The following is a 17061-nucleotide window of genomic DNA, read 5'->3' on the forward strand; positions in this document are numbered from 1 at the left end:
ATTTATTCAGTAAAATTCAAATCTTTTTGGATTTTATATTTTCTAATTTTTATGAATTTTTTCAAAACAAGATTTGTACTTAGAAAAACTTTGAATTATGTACAAAGTACAAATCTTCAGTGATACTAAATGTTAAAATGGGTTGCATACTGAGATGTATACAAGCCTTAGTGAATTATTTCAGATATAAAATAAAGATTTTTATGAATTCACTTTTAAAAAATCAATTTTCTTTTCATTTTCTCCCTTTTTCTCTCCCTCAAAATGTAATATACAAGAAAGTAAATCAACATTTTGATATATTCCCAAGAAAATGAATTAACTCCCCCTTGAAATATGATATCAATGAGTTACCTCCCCCTTTTATAACCATTGAAAAATAAGCCCAGGAAGTTAATATAAATCTAAAGGCTCCCCCTTGAAAGATAATACCTAAAGCAGAAGAAATCAGTTGCTCCCCTAGAAAGTATTTACTCCCCCTAAACACAAGATCCCAAGTATAAGTCCCAATAGAACTAAGGTAAATTAAGGACTATACTCTACCATGTCAATCTCTTTGATCAAGAACTTTAGCCTAAGTTCATCTAAGGGTTTAGTGAACATGTCAGCTAATTGCACTTTGGTAGGCACAAGGTATAACTCTACATCTCCTTTTTCTACATGGTCCTTAATGAAATGATAACGAATATCTATCTGTTTAGTCTTAGAATGATGGACCGGGTTGCTTGTAATTGCTATAGTACTTTGAGAATCACACTAAATTGGGGTCTTAGAAATCTTAAAACCATAGTCCAAAAGTTGAGTTTGCATCCACAAAACTTGTGAACAACAGTGAGCTGCTACAATATACTCAGACTCAACGGTTGATAAAGACACACAGTTCTGCTTTTTGGATGACCAACCAACTAGCCTATTCCCCAACATCTGAATTGATCCAGATGTGCTTTTTCTATCAACATGATAACCGCCATGATCCGCATCTGTATAAGCAGTGAGATTGAAATCGGACCCATGAGGATACCAGATTCCAAGGTTAGGTGTACCTTTAAGGTACTGGAAAATCCTAACAACCGCTTTGTAGTGGGATTTCTTAGGGTTCGACTGAAAACGAGCACAGACAGTTACAGCAAGTGTAATATCTGGTCTACTTGCAGTCAGATACATTAAAGAGCCAACCATGCTTCGATAAAGCGTAATGTCAAAGGGTTCCCCATTAGCATCAGCATCTAGTAAAGTCCTCATTGGGGTTGTCATTGGTTTTAAATCAGTCATTTTAAAACGTTTTAGCATATCATTGATATACTTTGTTTAACTGATAAAAATCCCGTTTGGTAATTGTTTTACTTGTAACCCCAATACAATATTCGGCGTTTTTCTCCGGCTACCAGGTTTCCCGCAAGGAGCCGAAGGCCTTGAAAGTATGACTAATATTGTAGAAAGAGAGAGAGAGAGAGAGAGTGAGAGAAGTGAATTGAAGTGTGTGAGAATTGGATGACAAATTCCCTCTATTTATACTTGAATTTTTGCTGGGATACGGCTGGCAGGCCGTATGGCAAGCCATATGGACAGGCCGGTGGCAAGGGCAAGTCGTTTTGGGTGCCCGATGGTTGGCAGGCCATTTGTGATGTGGCAGGCCATCTGGCAGGTCGTATGGCACCCTGGTTTGCTATTTTGATTGGATCGTTTTGCTTATTCCCGAAAACGTAACTTGGTTTCTGGGGTCGTAACTTGTCCTTCACCGTTTTAGCTCTAGAATCTTCATTTTTGCTCTGATTCTCTTGATTCTTTTTGCACCGTCTTCGTAATTGATTGATCTTCATTTTTAACCGATAAAGCGGGTATTTTGGTGATAAAGATTAGAACTTTATTGTTTTTAGGCCTCAATACCGGGGTGAAAATGTGACTTTTTAGCCGATATCAATTAGCTAACCTCTCATATTCCAATACTTAAACATGTTGGTTTGTCTATCTAAGACATGCATTACCTTTCCTTTCATATGAGAATAGTTTCATTACTCCATACACTTTTATCTTCGATAATCAAAATCTCCATACCTTTTATCAAGCTCTTCATTAACTTGCATTAACTATTTTTCCCCATGATACTGTGGAGGCTACAAGCAGGGAAACCTTTTTAAACTCAAATTGTTCCATCATCTTCCTTTCAGAATTTCACATATCCTCTTCACGAGTGTCACTTGCCTGAGAGGTTTATAATCATTCACGACATTTTCATCTTCCTCGTTGGGCCCATTACTAGCACTTCCGATGGTGTATTAACACACTCATCTTCACTTTTCTCATTGTGATCGTGTTCACGTGTCGACATATCATTTATCACTTAAAAGATCAAAACTTTAGATTCTTGACATTCAGTTTTCAAAGAAAACTACTTTCATAAATTTTTCATTCTAACTACCTGTCCCGTCATTTGTAGTCGCGGTGAACTTCCATGTGCATCATGGTGATATAAAGGCGTTGGCCAGGCGTCTTTATATTACCATAAGTCACACTTGCTTCATCGAAGACACACACACTTTAGGTATAAGGCTTAACATTAATACACATACACAATGACTACATTAGCATTTCCGTACATGGCATTCATTCACCCTTTACAATCCTATAGGTTCTATTATCGCATTAACTCCTATAAAGCACGGCATATTTCTATACTCATATATCTTCCAAGTCCTAAACCGCTTATCATACACTAGAGTTGGTTTAAGCCTATATAACCCTACAGTGGATTATCCAAGTCCCTTAAACCACAGCTTTATTTACCCTGTGGGTTAAACCTTTTCAACCATCATTCTGTCCAAACTTTACCCGGCGTGTACACATCTTACCCGGCGGGTAGACTATTTTTAGACCTCATTCTTCCCAGTATTACACCGAACCCGTGCACAATAAATGGTGATAACAGACATGACCAACTTCTAGGATTCCAAACATTATAATCATTCATAAATCAAATCATAATTCACCATTCAACATAACTTAGCGTTCAACATAAGCAATTGACACCATCAAACTTTTGACCATTTTCAACATTACAACTACCAACACAAGTATTTGGTCCCATAACATCAACTCGTAAATAACAAATAAAATACATAATTTGACTCAAGGAGTTATCAAAGCGGTTATCTATGAGCAAGATTCAAAAGAGACTTGCATATCACTTACTAATTTTCCAATGCTCCACTAATCCTTAGCTGCTTCCTTACTTTCTCGATGTCCTTTAGAACCTATTTAAACATAACAACATAAAAGGAGGTAAGCTACATGCTTAATGAGTTATAGGAAAGATAAATGAGGAACATTAATAACATAAATATAATTACTTGATATATATATATATATATATATATATATATATATATATATATATATATATATATATATATATATATATATATATATATATATATATATATATATATCGGATCCGATTTTTATCATACCATAGAAACAACTTACTAGGGTGACCCTAGTAATTGTGCCTATGCTAACATACATCCATAAATACATACATACATATACACCACAATATGTCTACGCTAACATCAAACCATAGACACAATTATTAGGCAAGCCTAATAACTATGTTCAAGCTAATCATCATCCATACACACGATTATTAGTCGAGCCTAATAATCATGCCTAAGCTAATCATCAAACCATAAACACCACTATTAGGAAAACCTAATAGTTGCGTCTAAGATAACTATCTAGTGAACTTAGTCATCACCCGAATGCACGGATACAATCCGGGAGCACTAAGCCACTCTTGACCCGCACAAGTTACCCCCTATAAACTCACCTATCGTCCAATTATTTTCCAAGACTTACTTCCTTTACTTGATTAGCACCTATCACATATTCTAACCTCATTAATTCATATATATCGTACATTTTCAGTTCATAATTACTAAGTTAACTTAATTAATTAACATCATATATTCTAACTTTTCTCTTACTCCAATCACTCGGCACTCAAATATCTTCATTAAGCCTGGCGCAAAACCAAGACTCTTAAGATGGATACTTCTCCTACAAGAATTCAACATAGAAATTAAAGATAAGAAAGGAGCTAAAAATTTGGTAGCAGATCAGAGCCGATTAGAAAATCCTTCAAAAGAGCCACTCAAAGACAAAGATATTCGAGATAGATTTCCAGATAATCAGCTCATGACCATAAATCATGAACTAAAGAGATCTTTACCAAATTATATTGGTTATCCACTTAATGCCCCAGACGGTAACTTTCGGGTGAATGGTCACAGACTTAAGTGATACAATGAAGATATACTAGTGAGTCAGGATATCTTCTCTTCTTACCCACCCTAAAATTACCAGTCAAAACAAGGTCTTATTGGGAGGCAACCCAATCTAACTTTTAACTAGCTTTAAATTTAAAGGCTTAAAACATCATTTACCCCACCTTGATTAATGTGTTGAACATGTTTTAGCCTTCGCATTTTACGTTTTTAGAATGTTTCAGAATGGTAACATGAGGAGCCAAAAGACTGAGAAGCAAACAGCTTCATAGAAAGAAACAGAGAGGTCATAGAAGTACCAAGGGTTAAGGAAAACGAATTGAACGGAACAATGGGATTTGTAGACTTAGTTGATAACTCTAAGAATTTGAACTTAATAGGAGAATCTTCTCATAAATTACCAAGTGAACTTTAGATGCTTGGCACCACAATATCTGGGAGACACTGATAACCAACCTAACCCACTGATCAACCAAACTCATACTAAACCAGTACCCTAATTCACAACCAATGGAGACCTTAGCCTAACTTGGCTACTAATGCAGGCCCCATTTGAGGAGACTTTATTGTAAGTTGATCCTATCATAGAAAACCTCGGGTTACTACCAGCTTACAATATCAACCCTTTCTAAAACCCTAACCAATACCTTCCTGAAATAACACCGCCCCTTTTTACTGATACCTATGACACTCCAATTAGGCCTGAAACCAATCAACAAACTCAAGGAATGTGTAGCAACACAGTTCCCCACTTTGAAATATCTGAGCTCGATGACATGGTTGGAAACTTCGTGAAGCCAAACAAAGAAAGCAGGACTGAAGAGGGTGGAGATGAAAACTACTAAAGAAAAGGTTTAGAATAACATAACTATGTACTTTATTTCTTTTAACCATTGTTGTTATTGTATGAAAAGAAATAAAGATTAAAAAAGAGAGGAAGTACTCTAATGGAATAAAAAGAAGAACATTTTAAGGATGAATGGAAATTTCAAATGTTGCAGGCTTGTCAGGCAAATATACTTAGCTTACTTTTAATAGTACTTTAAATTCTAAGTGTAGGATTCATGAACTTAATATTATATGAATTTAAAAATATTAAAAGGTGGATGGTAAATGGAACATAAAGGACAATGTTTCTCTAAAGTATGGGATCAGGTAATAACTAAAAACCTTTTTTTCCAAATAACTTGTATTTTTACAGAAAATTTTATCGAATTATTTAAAACATAGCAACTTTTTAGAAACGAAAGAGTGATAAAATTATTTTTAAGCAAATATTTTCATAAACATAATAATAAAATGGATGTGTCTATATGACTGCCAACTAAGAAATGTACCAAAAACAGATTAAGCTCATAAGAGAGGTATTCACGTAACTAGGTATACGACCCCTACTACTAAAAAGGTGAGGTATTCCATGACTAAAAGCATAAATGATCAAGCATATTTTCACGAGGTCAAGGTGAACCTACGCTTGAGTGCATAATAAGGTTTTACGGAAAGAAGATATATATAATAATTTATACACAACATAAATTCCAATCTTATTTGTTCATATTACCTATCCCATGGATGGCGCCAAATGATCAAGCATATTTTCACAAGGTCAAGGTGAACCTACGCTTGAGTGCATAATAGGGTTTAAGGACTAACAACATTCGGACCTCGTGGATAACCCACATCGGTATCGTTTTGATTCCGACAGGGTGGCCGATTTGAGAGTCCACCAACAACCCAGCATACGGGGTTGAGTGGCCCAAAGACATGAAGGTTTTATAGTTCAAGACATACCTGAAAGTCTTTACGTGTTAGATCGTATGAAGCTTCGTTCGTACGATGATGATGCGTATGCTTTTGTTACGTATTAGTAACCAGATGTGTTTTTAGGGTTTATGAGCTACGTATTTATAGGCTCATGAATTAGGGTTTCGATAGAATCCTTTCCCTAATTAAATACGATCTCTTCCCAACTAACTTTCATTATTTAAGGAAAAGAATCCGAATTGATTATACCGTACATTCTTCTAGAATATACTGGACCCTTATGCAAGTATACGAAACTCATATCATATGGTATAGGCGCATAGAGTGAGACTATACTAGTGCCACATGTTTTGCATGACAATTAATGTGCGGTTAAGGGCTTTGGATGCGTAATTCGCATAGTCATGCGGATATGCGTATCATTAAGTCCCCCCCCCCAGTTCGATATTATATACAATGACAATTAGAGTATGATGTCGAACTAGTAAGAAAATGCATACGTATGAACCATAACAATTCCCTTGAACCTAATTAGCATGCTTAATATTTCCGCCAAAAAATCCTAGTTGGATTTCAAATGTAACCGGATAGTGCATAAGATTAATATATATATATATATATATATATATATATATATATATATATATATATATATATATATATATATATATATATATATATATATATATATATATATATATATATATATATATATATATATATATATATATATATATGTCTGCATAATCGGGTACTGTATTAGCATTAAATGCAATGTATGCATGCAGTCACCAAACTATCTTTTCGGCTGCATTTCCTGCACCCGAGGTGACAACTGTCACTGTTTACTGAAAAGGTAATCATTCAGATTATGCAACTGCTTGTTAATGCTAATGTGCACCGGACATCTTAACAAAGTGCTTAGCTTAAGATTTATACACGTGTACGGCTGTGATTACACCCTTGTTACTTTTTGACTCCCGTATTTGCTCTATAAATAGGATTTTGGCATTTTTTTTTACCTCACAATCTTTTCCATTTAAAGGCATTCAACCCTTTTCATCTTCTTTGCCAAATCCTTTTCACCCTAATAAAAAGGTGAGTTTCATACCGTTATACTGTTGTGCATATAATGTAATCTTAGTTACATATTTATGTCTTACATACATCCTATTCTGATGTATTTTACCTTATAGATGAAGATGGAATCATACGCACCCAACCCTGCCACCGACTCTGGTAATTTTACCAGTTCTCCGGCCAGTCGCTCCGACACAATACCCACACTTCATCAAACTCCAGATGTCCGAAGCTTGGGTAACCAGAAAAGGTTACTCGATGAAGGTATTAATCTTGACCCTCTGACCTGCCATTTATACTATACGTTAATCATTTTATAACACCGTCTATTTTATTTGCAGGTCCAAGTGGTGTGTCTTCATGTGCCAAGCGCGTATGCACGAATCCTGACGATTCGACTTTACTCATTCCTAACGTTAATGAGTTCATGAAGGTTCCTCTCCCGGTGTTCGCAGAACAGTTAGCTTTTTTACAATCTTGTGCCCCTCATCAGCTTGTTAAGGAGTTCTCTTCGCTTTCTCCATCTGAAGAACTATATGTCGACACACAGTCGATGCTTTTCAACTTTGCTAAAGACCTGATCCGGTTGCAACAAAAATCTGTTGTGCTTGCTCACCCACCAAAAACATAAACAACAGAAACAGCTAAAATAAAATCTTTACAAGAGGACAATACCAAACTAACTGCCCAACTTGCGGTTGCCGTAACCGCGCATGTGCAGGCAGAGGAACGGATAAACGCCCTAATGTTTAAAAGGCAGCAAGAGGAAGATCAGTATGTTGCTGAGAAAAGGTTTATGGAGTTTGATATTGCATCATTGTCTGCAAAGCTTAAAGAGGCAGAGAATCATGTCATCTTTCTAAACGAAAGCTTTAGTGACTGGATTGCGTCCCAGGAGTCGTGGGGCATAAAACACGGTGCTATAAAGGCGGAGTACGACATTCTCAGAAAGGGTTTACCAAATATTGTCCAGCATGCTCTCGACTGCAAAGTCGTCAAGCAGCACTTTGTTGCAGCCATGGTTGCCGTACGTGCTTATGAGCGAACCCTGTTCTGGAATGTTGTTCGCCAGGAGTTGTATGAACCCCCTGTGATTCCTCCAAATATTGTTGAGCTGCTCACTCATGGAGCCAAAGAAATATGTGAAGAAGCTTGCGCCCGACTTCAACAGATCCCGATCCCCCGGCTACAATTTCTCATCAATGATCCCACCATCTCCGCTCAGGAGATAATCAATGAAAAACTCGACTGAGTTTGTTAAGCTACCCAGGATGGATATTATCTATCCATGCGTGGGTAACGTTTTTTGCTAGTGAGGGATGGGACATGCAACCTTGGAGGTTTCGCATCCCTATATTATATATTTCTTTTATGTTTAAAGCAGAGTATGCGTCTGATCGCTGCGTGCGAGGATGGCATTTTCTCCTTAGTGTAGGGCAATCGTTCCAGCCAATGCCACCCTTTTTTTATATTAGCATATATTAGGTCGAATTTTGGTATATGTCCCGCTTTTATGCTAAGCGGTTGACTTTATATCTTTTATCTAACTGTAATTTCTTAGCTTCGACTGAATATAATTGGATATCTCTTTTGGTTAAAGTGCAATTATTGTGTTTTTATGAAGTCACTATGGCGGTTATAATGATTAATTACAATATTATGCATTCAATAACTCTTATTTAGAATAAATGTCATGACTTCAAGACGGGAGCGACCCTTCAATCGTTTCATGATCTTTTTATTCTTGCGCTAACAATCCAATGTTATACGCAAAAGTATGCAAACCAATGCTTATAAATTTATACTCAAGACTTTTATAAAAAGTTTTATAAGTGTGTACGCATATACAATCCAATGTAATTTACACGTACTATAGACAAACCAATGTCTATACTCAAGAGTCTTCTGGCCACGCCAATGTCCGGGTTATTTAAACAAGTAAACCAAACTTATGTTTTATAGTCTAGACTGTGCAAGTCTCCGTCTTACGCGGTGTACGAGCATTTGAAACAAATAAATGTTTTACTACTATCACCATTAAAAAATAGTATTAGTAACCAAACTAAACTATGCCACTTGAGACTCGGAGTGTGTCCCTATGCAGCTTAAGGGGCATGCAATCAACAAATATAAAAATTCGTAAGTTATTGGCTTAAATTGCATGATTCAATTTATTTCAAACGTATCACTTGACCAACACTTAGTTGTCATGTTTAATATGGAAAATAAAAAATTTACATAATAAAAACTTTAAACAGTTACTTGGGGTGATCAATCCCTCTGCAGTTTTTTCATATGTAGCACCGTTTCAGTGTTTATGCATGCCAGGTGCATTTTATTGTTTTTCCATCTAAACTTGCTAGTCGATAAGCCCCTATATCGTGTACGCCAATAACCTTGTATGGTCCTTCCCATTTAGGTCCGAGTTTACCCATGTCCTCTGATCTGCTTGCGTCATTTTTTTGCCACATCAAGTCATCCAATTGGAAAGATAATGGTTGTACGCTCTTATTATAGTAGCTTGTGATTCTTTGTTTGTTGATTGCTTCTTTTATGGCCGCCATTTCCATGCGTTCTTCAACTAAGTTCAGATTTTCACGCAGTTCTTCACTATTGCTACTTTCATCGAAGGAAGCTATGCGCATAGTTGGCACATTTATTTCTGCGGGTATCACAGCCTCGGACCTGTATACCAAACTGAAAGGTGTTTCATTGTTCGTGCCCTTTGGAGTTGTGCGGTGTGCCCACAGTACATTTGGCAGTTCATCTATCCAACCCCTTCGGCATAATCTAAGTCTTGCTTTGATTCCTAACACGATATCCCGATTTGTGACCTCACACTAACCGTTCGCCTGGGGGTGTGCGACTGATGTCAATGTTTGCTTTATGTTTAGTTCTTGACACCAATAGCTGAATGGATTACCTTCAAACTGTGTACCATTATCACTTACTATTTCATTTGGTATTCCAAACCGACAGACGATATTTTCCCATACAAAATTTCGGATTTTTTTGCCCGAATTTTTTTCCAGTGGTTTGGCTTCTACCCACTTTGTAAAATAATCAATGGCCACTACCAAAAACTTTACACCTCCTGGTCCTACGGGGAATGGCCCCACTATGTCAATTGCCCATTTGCAGAATGGCCATGGAGACGCGACCGGTATCATTGGCTGTCGCAGAGCTTTGCTTACCGGTGTGTGCAGCTGACAAGACTGACATTTGCGTATCACCTTCGCGGCATCTCTGTACATTGATGGCCAATAGTATCCGAGCCGCATTATTTTGGACGCAACTGTTTTGTGTCTTGAGTGCAAAGCGCACATTCCCTCGTGCACTTCCCGTATTATCAACTTCGCTTGAGTTGGATTAAGACACCGCAAATGGGGTCCCAGGAAAGACTTTCTGTATAGAATTCCTTTATCTAACAAATACATCGGTGCTTTCATCTTAATCTTTCTTGCTTCTATTGAACCTATCGGCAATGTGCCTTTGTTCAGAAATTCTACTATCGGTGTCATCCAACTCTGCTCCTCTTCTTCAACTGCGGCGGATACACCATCGGTCTCAATGGATTTTACTTTCACTTCCTCAACCCAAATTTCTTTCTTAAAATGGCTGAATGTTAAGGCCGCTAACTTACTAAGCACATCCGCCTTTTTATTCAATGTTCTTGAAACCTGAGTTATCTGGAATAAATCGAAATCCACCGCGAGCTCTTGCACAAGATTCAGATACTTTTGCATCGATTCATCATGTGCTTCGAATATCCCACTGAATTGGTTTGCAACTAGATGTGAATCAACATATACTGACAACTCTTTTACCTCAAAATATTTTGCTACTCGCATTCCGGATAACAACGCTTCATATTCAGCTTCATTATTTGTTACAGGGATGCTAAAGTGCAGCGCGAAGGTATATTCTTCTCCTTCTGGACTTTTTAGGACTATTCCTGCTCCTGTGCCTTCTGGGCCAAAAGCTCCATCTGTGTGCATTTCCCACGGCTGTTCGGGCGGAGGTGGTATTTCTTTTTATTCATGCGAGATTTTCAATGTCTCAGGCTGTTTCAGCCAGATAATCTGCTAGGACTTGCCCTTTTACCACACTTCTTGGTGAGAAACTTATCTCATGCTCACCTAATTCAATAGCCCATTTGGCCATGCGACCAGAATTTTCTGGTTTGTACAGCACCTGCTCAACAATTACCAGCGAATATGAATTTTCAAGAATTTTTCAAGCAATTTTTGTGCTTTTGACAATATTTCATTTTTTGTCATACTTGCTGTATTGGTTGGTCCGTTAGGACCATTATTGGATGCTCTTGGAAATATCTCCTTAAGCGTCTAACTGTATGCACGAGCGCATAAACCAGTTTTTAGATCGCAGGTAATTTAATTCGCTTCCTGTTAAGGCTTTGCTAAAAAAATATACATGCATTTGTACATGTTCGCATAGCATAATATATATATGATAATGACTATTGAATAAGAAACAACTAGATTTTGATTTGAGGCACGTCCCTGTCCCCTGTTTGCGATTAATACTGAAATTATTGCTTCTTTTGATGCAGCTAAGTAGAGTATTAGTGTTTCCCCTGGAATAGGCGCGGTCATTGATAATGCTAAAAACGAACATATATTTCATAGCATTATTCTTCAAGAAAGACAAGCTTTTAGTTGCAATTGTTCTAATTTCAAGTAATTATCGTTTAAATAATAAAAGGTGAAGACAAAAGACAGATTCGACGAATTGAAGACGCAAACGACCAAAAAGCTCAAAAGTACAAAATACAATCAAAGAGGTTCCAATTATTGATAAGAAACGTCTCGAAATTACAAGAGTACAAGATTCAAAACGCAAAGTACAAGATATTAAATTATACGCAAGGACGTTCGAAAATCCGGAACCGGGACATGAGTCAACTCTCAACGCTCGACGCAACGGACTAAAAATTACAAGTCAACTATGCACATAAATATAATATAATATTTAAATAATTCTTATAATTATTTAATATATTATATTATTTATAAAACCGTCGGCAGAAGAAAACAACCAAATATGAGCCTCCACAGCTGGCCATGCGATCGCATGGCCTGGAAGGCATAAATCCATGCGATCGCATGAGCCCCAGTTCCAGCCCACATGCCTATAAAAATCGAGCTTTGGTGCACCACAAATCCATCTATCTTTCACTTTTCTCCATTCATACGATATATTTATATTTATAATTTATATTTTAATTTTAATTTTAATTATAATTCTAATAATAAGGGTATGTTAGCGAATATTGTAAGGGTGTAAGTCGAAATTCTGTCCGTGTAACGCTACGCTATTTTTAATCATTGTAAGTTATGTTCAACCTTTTTACATTAATGTCTCGTAGCTAAGTTATTATTATGCTTATTTAATCCGAAGTAATCATGATGTTGGGCTAATTACTAAAATTGGGTAATTGGGCTTTGTACCATAATTGGGGTTTGGACAAAAGAACGACACTTGTGGAAATTAGACTATGAGCTATTAATGGGCTTTATATTTGTTTAACTAAATGATAGTTTGTTAATGTTAATATAAATATTTACAATTTGGCGTCCCTATAAATTACCATATACACTCAATCGGACACGATGGGAGGGGTATTTATATGTACGAATAATCGTTCATTTAACCGGACACGGGAATGGATTAATAGCCACTAGAATAATTAAAACAGGGGTGAAATTATGTACAAGGACACTTGGTATAATTGATAACAAAATATTAAAACCTTGAGTTACACTCAGTCGACATCCTGGTGTAATTATTAAACAAAGTATTAAAATCTTGTTACAGTTTAAGTCCCCAATTAGTTGGAATATTTAACTTCGGGTATAAGGATAATTTGACGAGGACACTCGCACTTTATATTTATGACTGATGGACTGTTATGGACAAAATCCAGACGGACATATTAAATAATCCAGGACAAAGGACAATTAACCCATGGCCATAAAACTAAAATCAACACGTCAAACATCATGATTACGGAAGTTTAAATAAGCATAATTCTTTTATTTCATATTTAACTTCCTTTATTTTATATTTAATTACACTTCTAATTATCGCATTTTTATTGTTATTGTATTGCACTTTTAATTATCGTACTTTTTAATTATCGCAAGTTTATTTTATCGCACTTTTATTATTCGCAATTTCATTATCGTTATTTACTTTATGCTTTAATTTAAGTCTTGTATTTATTTTTAATATTTTACATTTGGTTTTAACTGCGACTAAAGTTTTAAAATGGACAAACCGGTCATTAAACGGTAAAAACCCCCCTTTATAATAATAATATTACTTATATATATATATTTGTATTTTTATAAAAGTAAACTAATATAGCGTTAAGCTTTGTTTAAAAAGATTCCCCGTGGAACGAACCGGACTTACTAAAAACTATACTACTGTACGATTAGGTACACTGCCTATAAGTGTTGTAGCAAGGTTTAAGTATATCCATTCTATAAATAAATAAATATCTTGTGTAAAATTGTATCGTATTTAATAGTATTTTCTATAAAAATATAAGCTATTTTATATACTACTCTGCTAAAACATCAAGTATTTTTGGCGCCGCTGTCGGGGACATCATTCTAGTTTAAAAGCCGGAAGCGCAACGCTAATATAAAAAAAAGGATTTTTATTTTTAGTACGCTTTTGTAAAAATACGTTTTAAATATTCAAAAATATTAAAAGAAAAACAAAAATATAAATATTTTTTTTAAGAGATTGGTAAATATTTAAGTTTTATAAAGTTTCTTTATTTCTATTTTTTTTAGTTTGTAAAAATTTAAGTTTTATTTAATTTATAAATATATTTTATATTTTACAGCAAAAAAAAATAAAAAATTTCAGCCTGTACTGTAGCAGCCCACTCTGTGGCCCGAAACCCTAGCCCATGCGATCGCATGGCTGGGCAACTGAGGACTCATGCGATCGCATGAGCCCATCTGACACGCCCTACTGAACCTGCCGACATCATTAATTACGGAATATTATTAATTATTATTAATATTAAACCCTAATTAGGTTTAGTTATTATATTAATTAATTTTAGATATTAATTAATTGGTATTTTTAGTTTAATTAGTTTATTTAAATTGTAAAATTAATAGTTTTATAAAATAAATAATATAAAAATAATATTTTTATAAAAATTGTACTTTTTACAACTTTTTATATATTTTTATATTTTTTTCATTTTTAATCGTTTTAGCGTAATATTTGTATTTTTAGCTCATATTTAGTTTTAATTCATAAGTTTTTGCCATAATTATTTTTACTTCTAGATTTTTAGGCTTTGCCGTAGAATTCCTTAACTTTTTTTTTTAGACTAAGATTTAAGTGCTTTAGAATTTTGCGACGCCTTTTTAAGTTTTAGTTTCTTTTTAAGTTAATTCCATTTGGGATTTACTTTTTCCTGTAAGCTTTAATATTTTTAGACACCTTTTACTATGTATCAATTATCATTCCAATTAGTAATTTCAATTTGCGATTATAATTTTAAGTTAGTTGTAGTAATAAGGTTAGGTTAGTCAAAGTACTTTTAAGTTTTATAAGTTTCTTTAATTTTTCCGTCACCTTTTATTTTTCAACCATTTTTCTTTTCCGATCTTTTTCGACGAACTCTTTTTCTTTCTTATTTCTCGCTATTCTAGTTTTTAGGACATAGATTTTTATTCTACTTCTTATCTAATTTTCTTAAAATTACGAAAATTTATTTTAAGTGGTTAAATTGATAGACATCAAAATTTTCTGGTTCGTAGTAATAGTTGGATTTGTACGTGGACCGGGTTATTGGAGCCAAACAGTCCTCAATTATATTGAGACCAAACGAATCCTGCCCCTCTGCTGCATCTTTTGGCTATTCAAAACGTGGGCAAAATCAGAAAAGTCTATTGATTGGATAACTTATTATAATTTTTCTTTCCTTTTTAAAACTAATAGGATATTCAGTGAATGCACCGAGCAAGACGTTCACCACCTTTTGTACATTCACCACCTGTAATAGATCAAGACATTTAGCAAATATAACCGCCGTTGATTTCTCTTTAGAATCGTCATCCAGTCGACCAAGTACTTCAGTTCAAATTTCCGATAATCCATTTTTTGAACCCGACCTCACAATTGAGAATCCGGAGAATATTCAGGAACGGTTCGTAGATCCTGAACCACTAAACTTTCCCCTGGAACCACCAATCATTCAAACAGAGATTGTTGAGGAATGAACCATTAAATCAGAATCCTCTAGTGATTCCGATTCAACAAATTCAATTATGGAGAATCTGGAACCTTTAAGTATGGAAGACCGAATGAGAGCTAAACGCACTGGCCAAGGTCACGCAATTACTCATCCAGACATTAATGCGCCAGATTATGAAATCAAAGGACAAATTCTACACATGGTGACTAATCAATGCCAATTTAGTGGTGCGCCGAAGGAAGATCCAAATGAACATCTATGTACCTTTAATAGGATCTGCACACTATTTAAAATCCGAGAAGTGGAGGATGAACAGATATATCTCATGTTATTTCCCTGGACTTTAAAGGGAGAAGCCAAAGATTGGTTGGAATCGTTACCTGAAGGGGCGATTGATACATGGGATGTTTTAGTTGACAAATTTCTTAAACAATTCTTTCCTGCATCTAAAGCCGTAAGACTTCAAGCAGAAATTGTTACGTTTACACAGAAGCCAAATGAAACTCTATATGAGGCATGGACAAGATATGGAAAGTTTTTAAGAGGATGTCCGCAACATGGTTTAGACACCTGTCAAATAGTACAAATATTCTACCAAGGATGCGACATCACTACAAGGAAAGACATAGATATAGCAGCTGGTGGTTCTATTATGAAGAAAACCGAAACTGATGCTTACAAAATTATTGATAACACTGCTTCCCACTCACATGAGTGGCACCAAGAAAAAGATATCATTAGATCATCTAAAGCAGCTAGAGCTGATTCTAGCCATGACTTAGATTCCATTTCCGCAAAGATAGATGCTGTGGAGAGACGAATGGAAAAGATGACTAAAGATATTCACTCAATACGAATTAGTTGTGAGCAGTGTGGAGGACCACATTTGACAAAAGATTGTCTCAGTATTGAATTAACAATGGAACAAAGAGAGAATATTTCATACATAAACCAAAGGCCTGGAAATAATTATCAGAATAATTATCAACCGCCAAGACCGATTTACAATCAAAACCAGAATTATAACCGAAATATTCCATACAACAACCAACAAGGTCCTAGCAATCAACAAGTATCCAATAATAATTACAATCAACAAAGACCGAATTTTCAAAACAAACCACCACAACAAACCGATGATAAAAAGCCGAATTTAGAAGATACGATGACGAAGCTAGTTGAAACTCAAACGCAGTTTTTCACCTCTCAGAAACAAACCAATGAACAAAATGCTCAAGCATTTAGAAATCAACAAGCTTCTATTCAAAATCTAGAACAAGAAGTAAGTAACCTAGCAAGGTTAATAGGTGAAAGAAAACCGGGAAGTCTACCTAGTGATACAAATGCTAACCCCCGGAATGAAACAGCTAAAGCCATTACCACAAGAAGTGGTACAACACTTAAACCACCGGAAATACCTGTAACTTCTGATGAAACTATTCCTACTCCACAAGAACCACAACCTGATCAAGATAAGGAAAAAGAACCGGTAGTTGAAAAGGTTAATGAAGATAACACAGTTAAGGATAAACCTTATGTTAAACCATACCAACCACCACTTCCTTACCCGAGTAAAATGAAGAAAGAGAAACTTGAAGCCGAGCAATCCAAATTTTTGGATATGTATAAACAGATAAATATAAATCTTCCTTTCATTGATGTGATTTCAGGAATGTCTAGATA

General features: G+C 35.4%; 1 protein-coding gene across 1 annotated transcript; it reads right to left on the reverse strand.

Moving 5' to 3' along the window:
• Positions 1–9442: 9442 nt before the first annotated feature.
• On the reverse strand, positions 9443–11125 carry LOC139860123 (uncharacterized). Its single transcript, XM_071848899.1, has 3 exons — positions 10205–11125; positions 9973–10037; positions 9443–9812 (listed from the first exon to the last, which is right to left on the reverse strand). The coding sequence occupies exons 1-3, from the start codon at positions 11123–11125 to the stop codon at positions 9443–9445; spliced, it is 1356 nt and encodes a 451-aa protein (XP_071705000.1).
• Positions 11126–17061: the final 5936 nt, after the last annotated feature.

Source organism: Rutidosis leptorrhynchoides, chromosome 7, assembly GCF_046630445.1.
Source record: "Rutidosis leptorrhynchoides isolate AG116_Rl617_1_P2 chromosome 7, CSIRO_AGI_Rlap_v1, whole genome shotgun sequence".
NCBI lineage: Eukaryota > Viridiplantae > Streptophyta > Magnoliopsida > Asterales > Asteraceae > Rutidosis > Rutidosis leptorrhynchoides.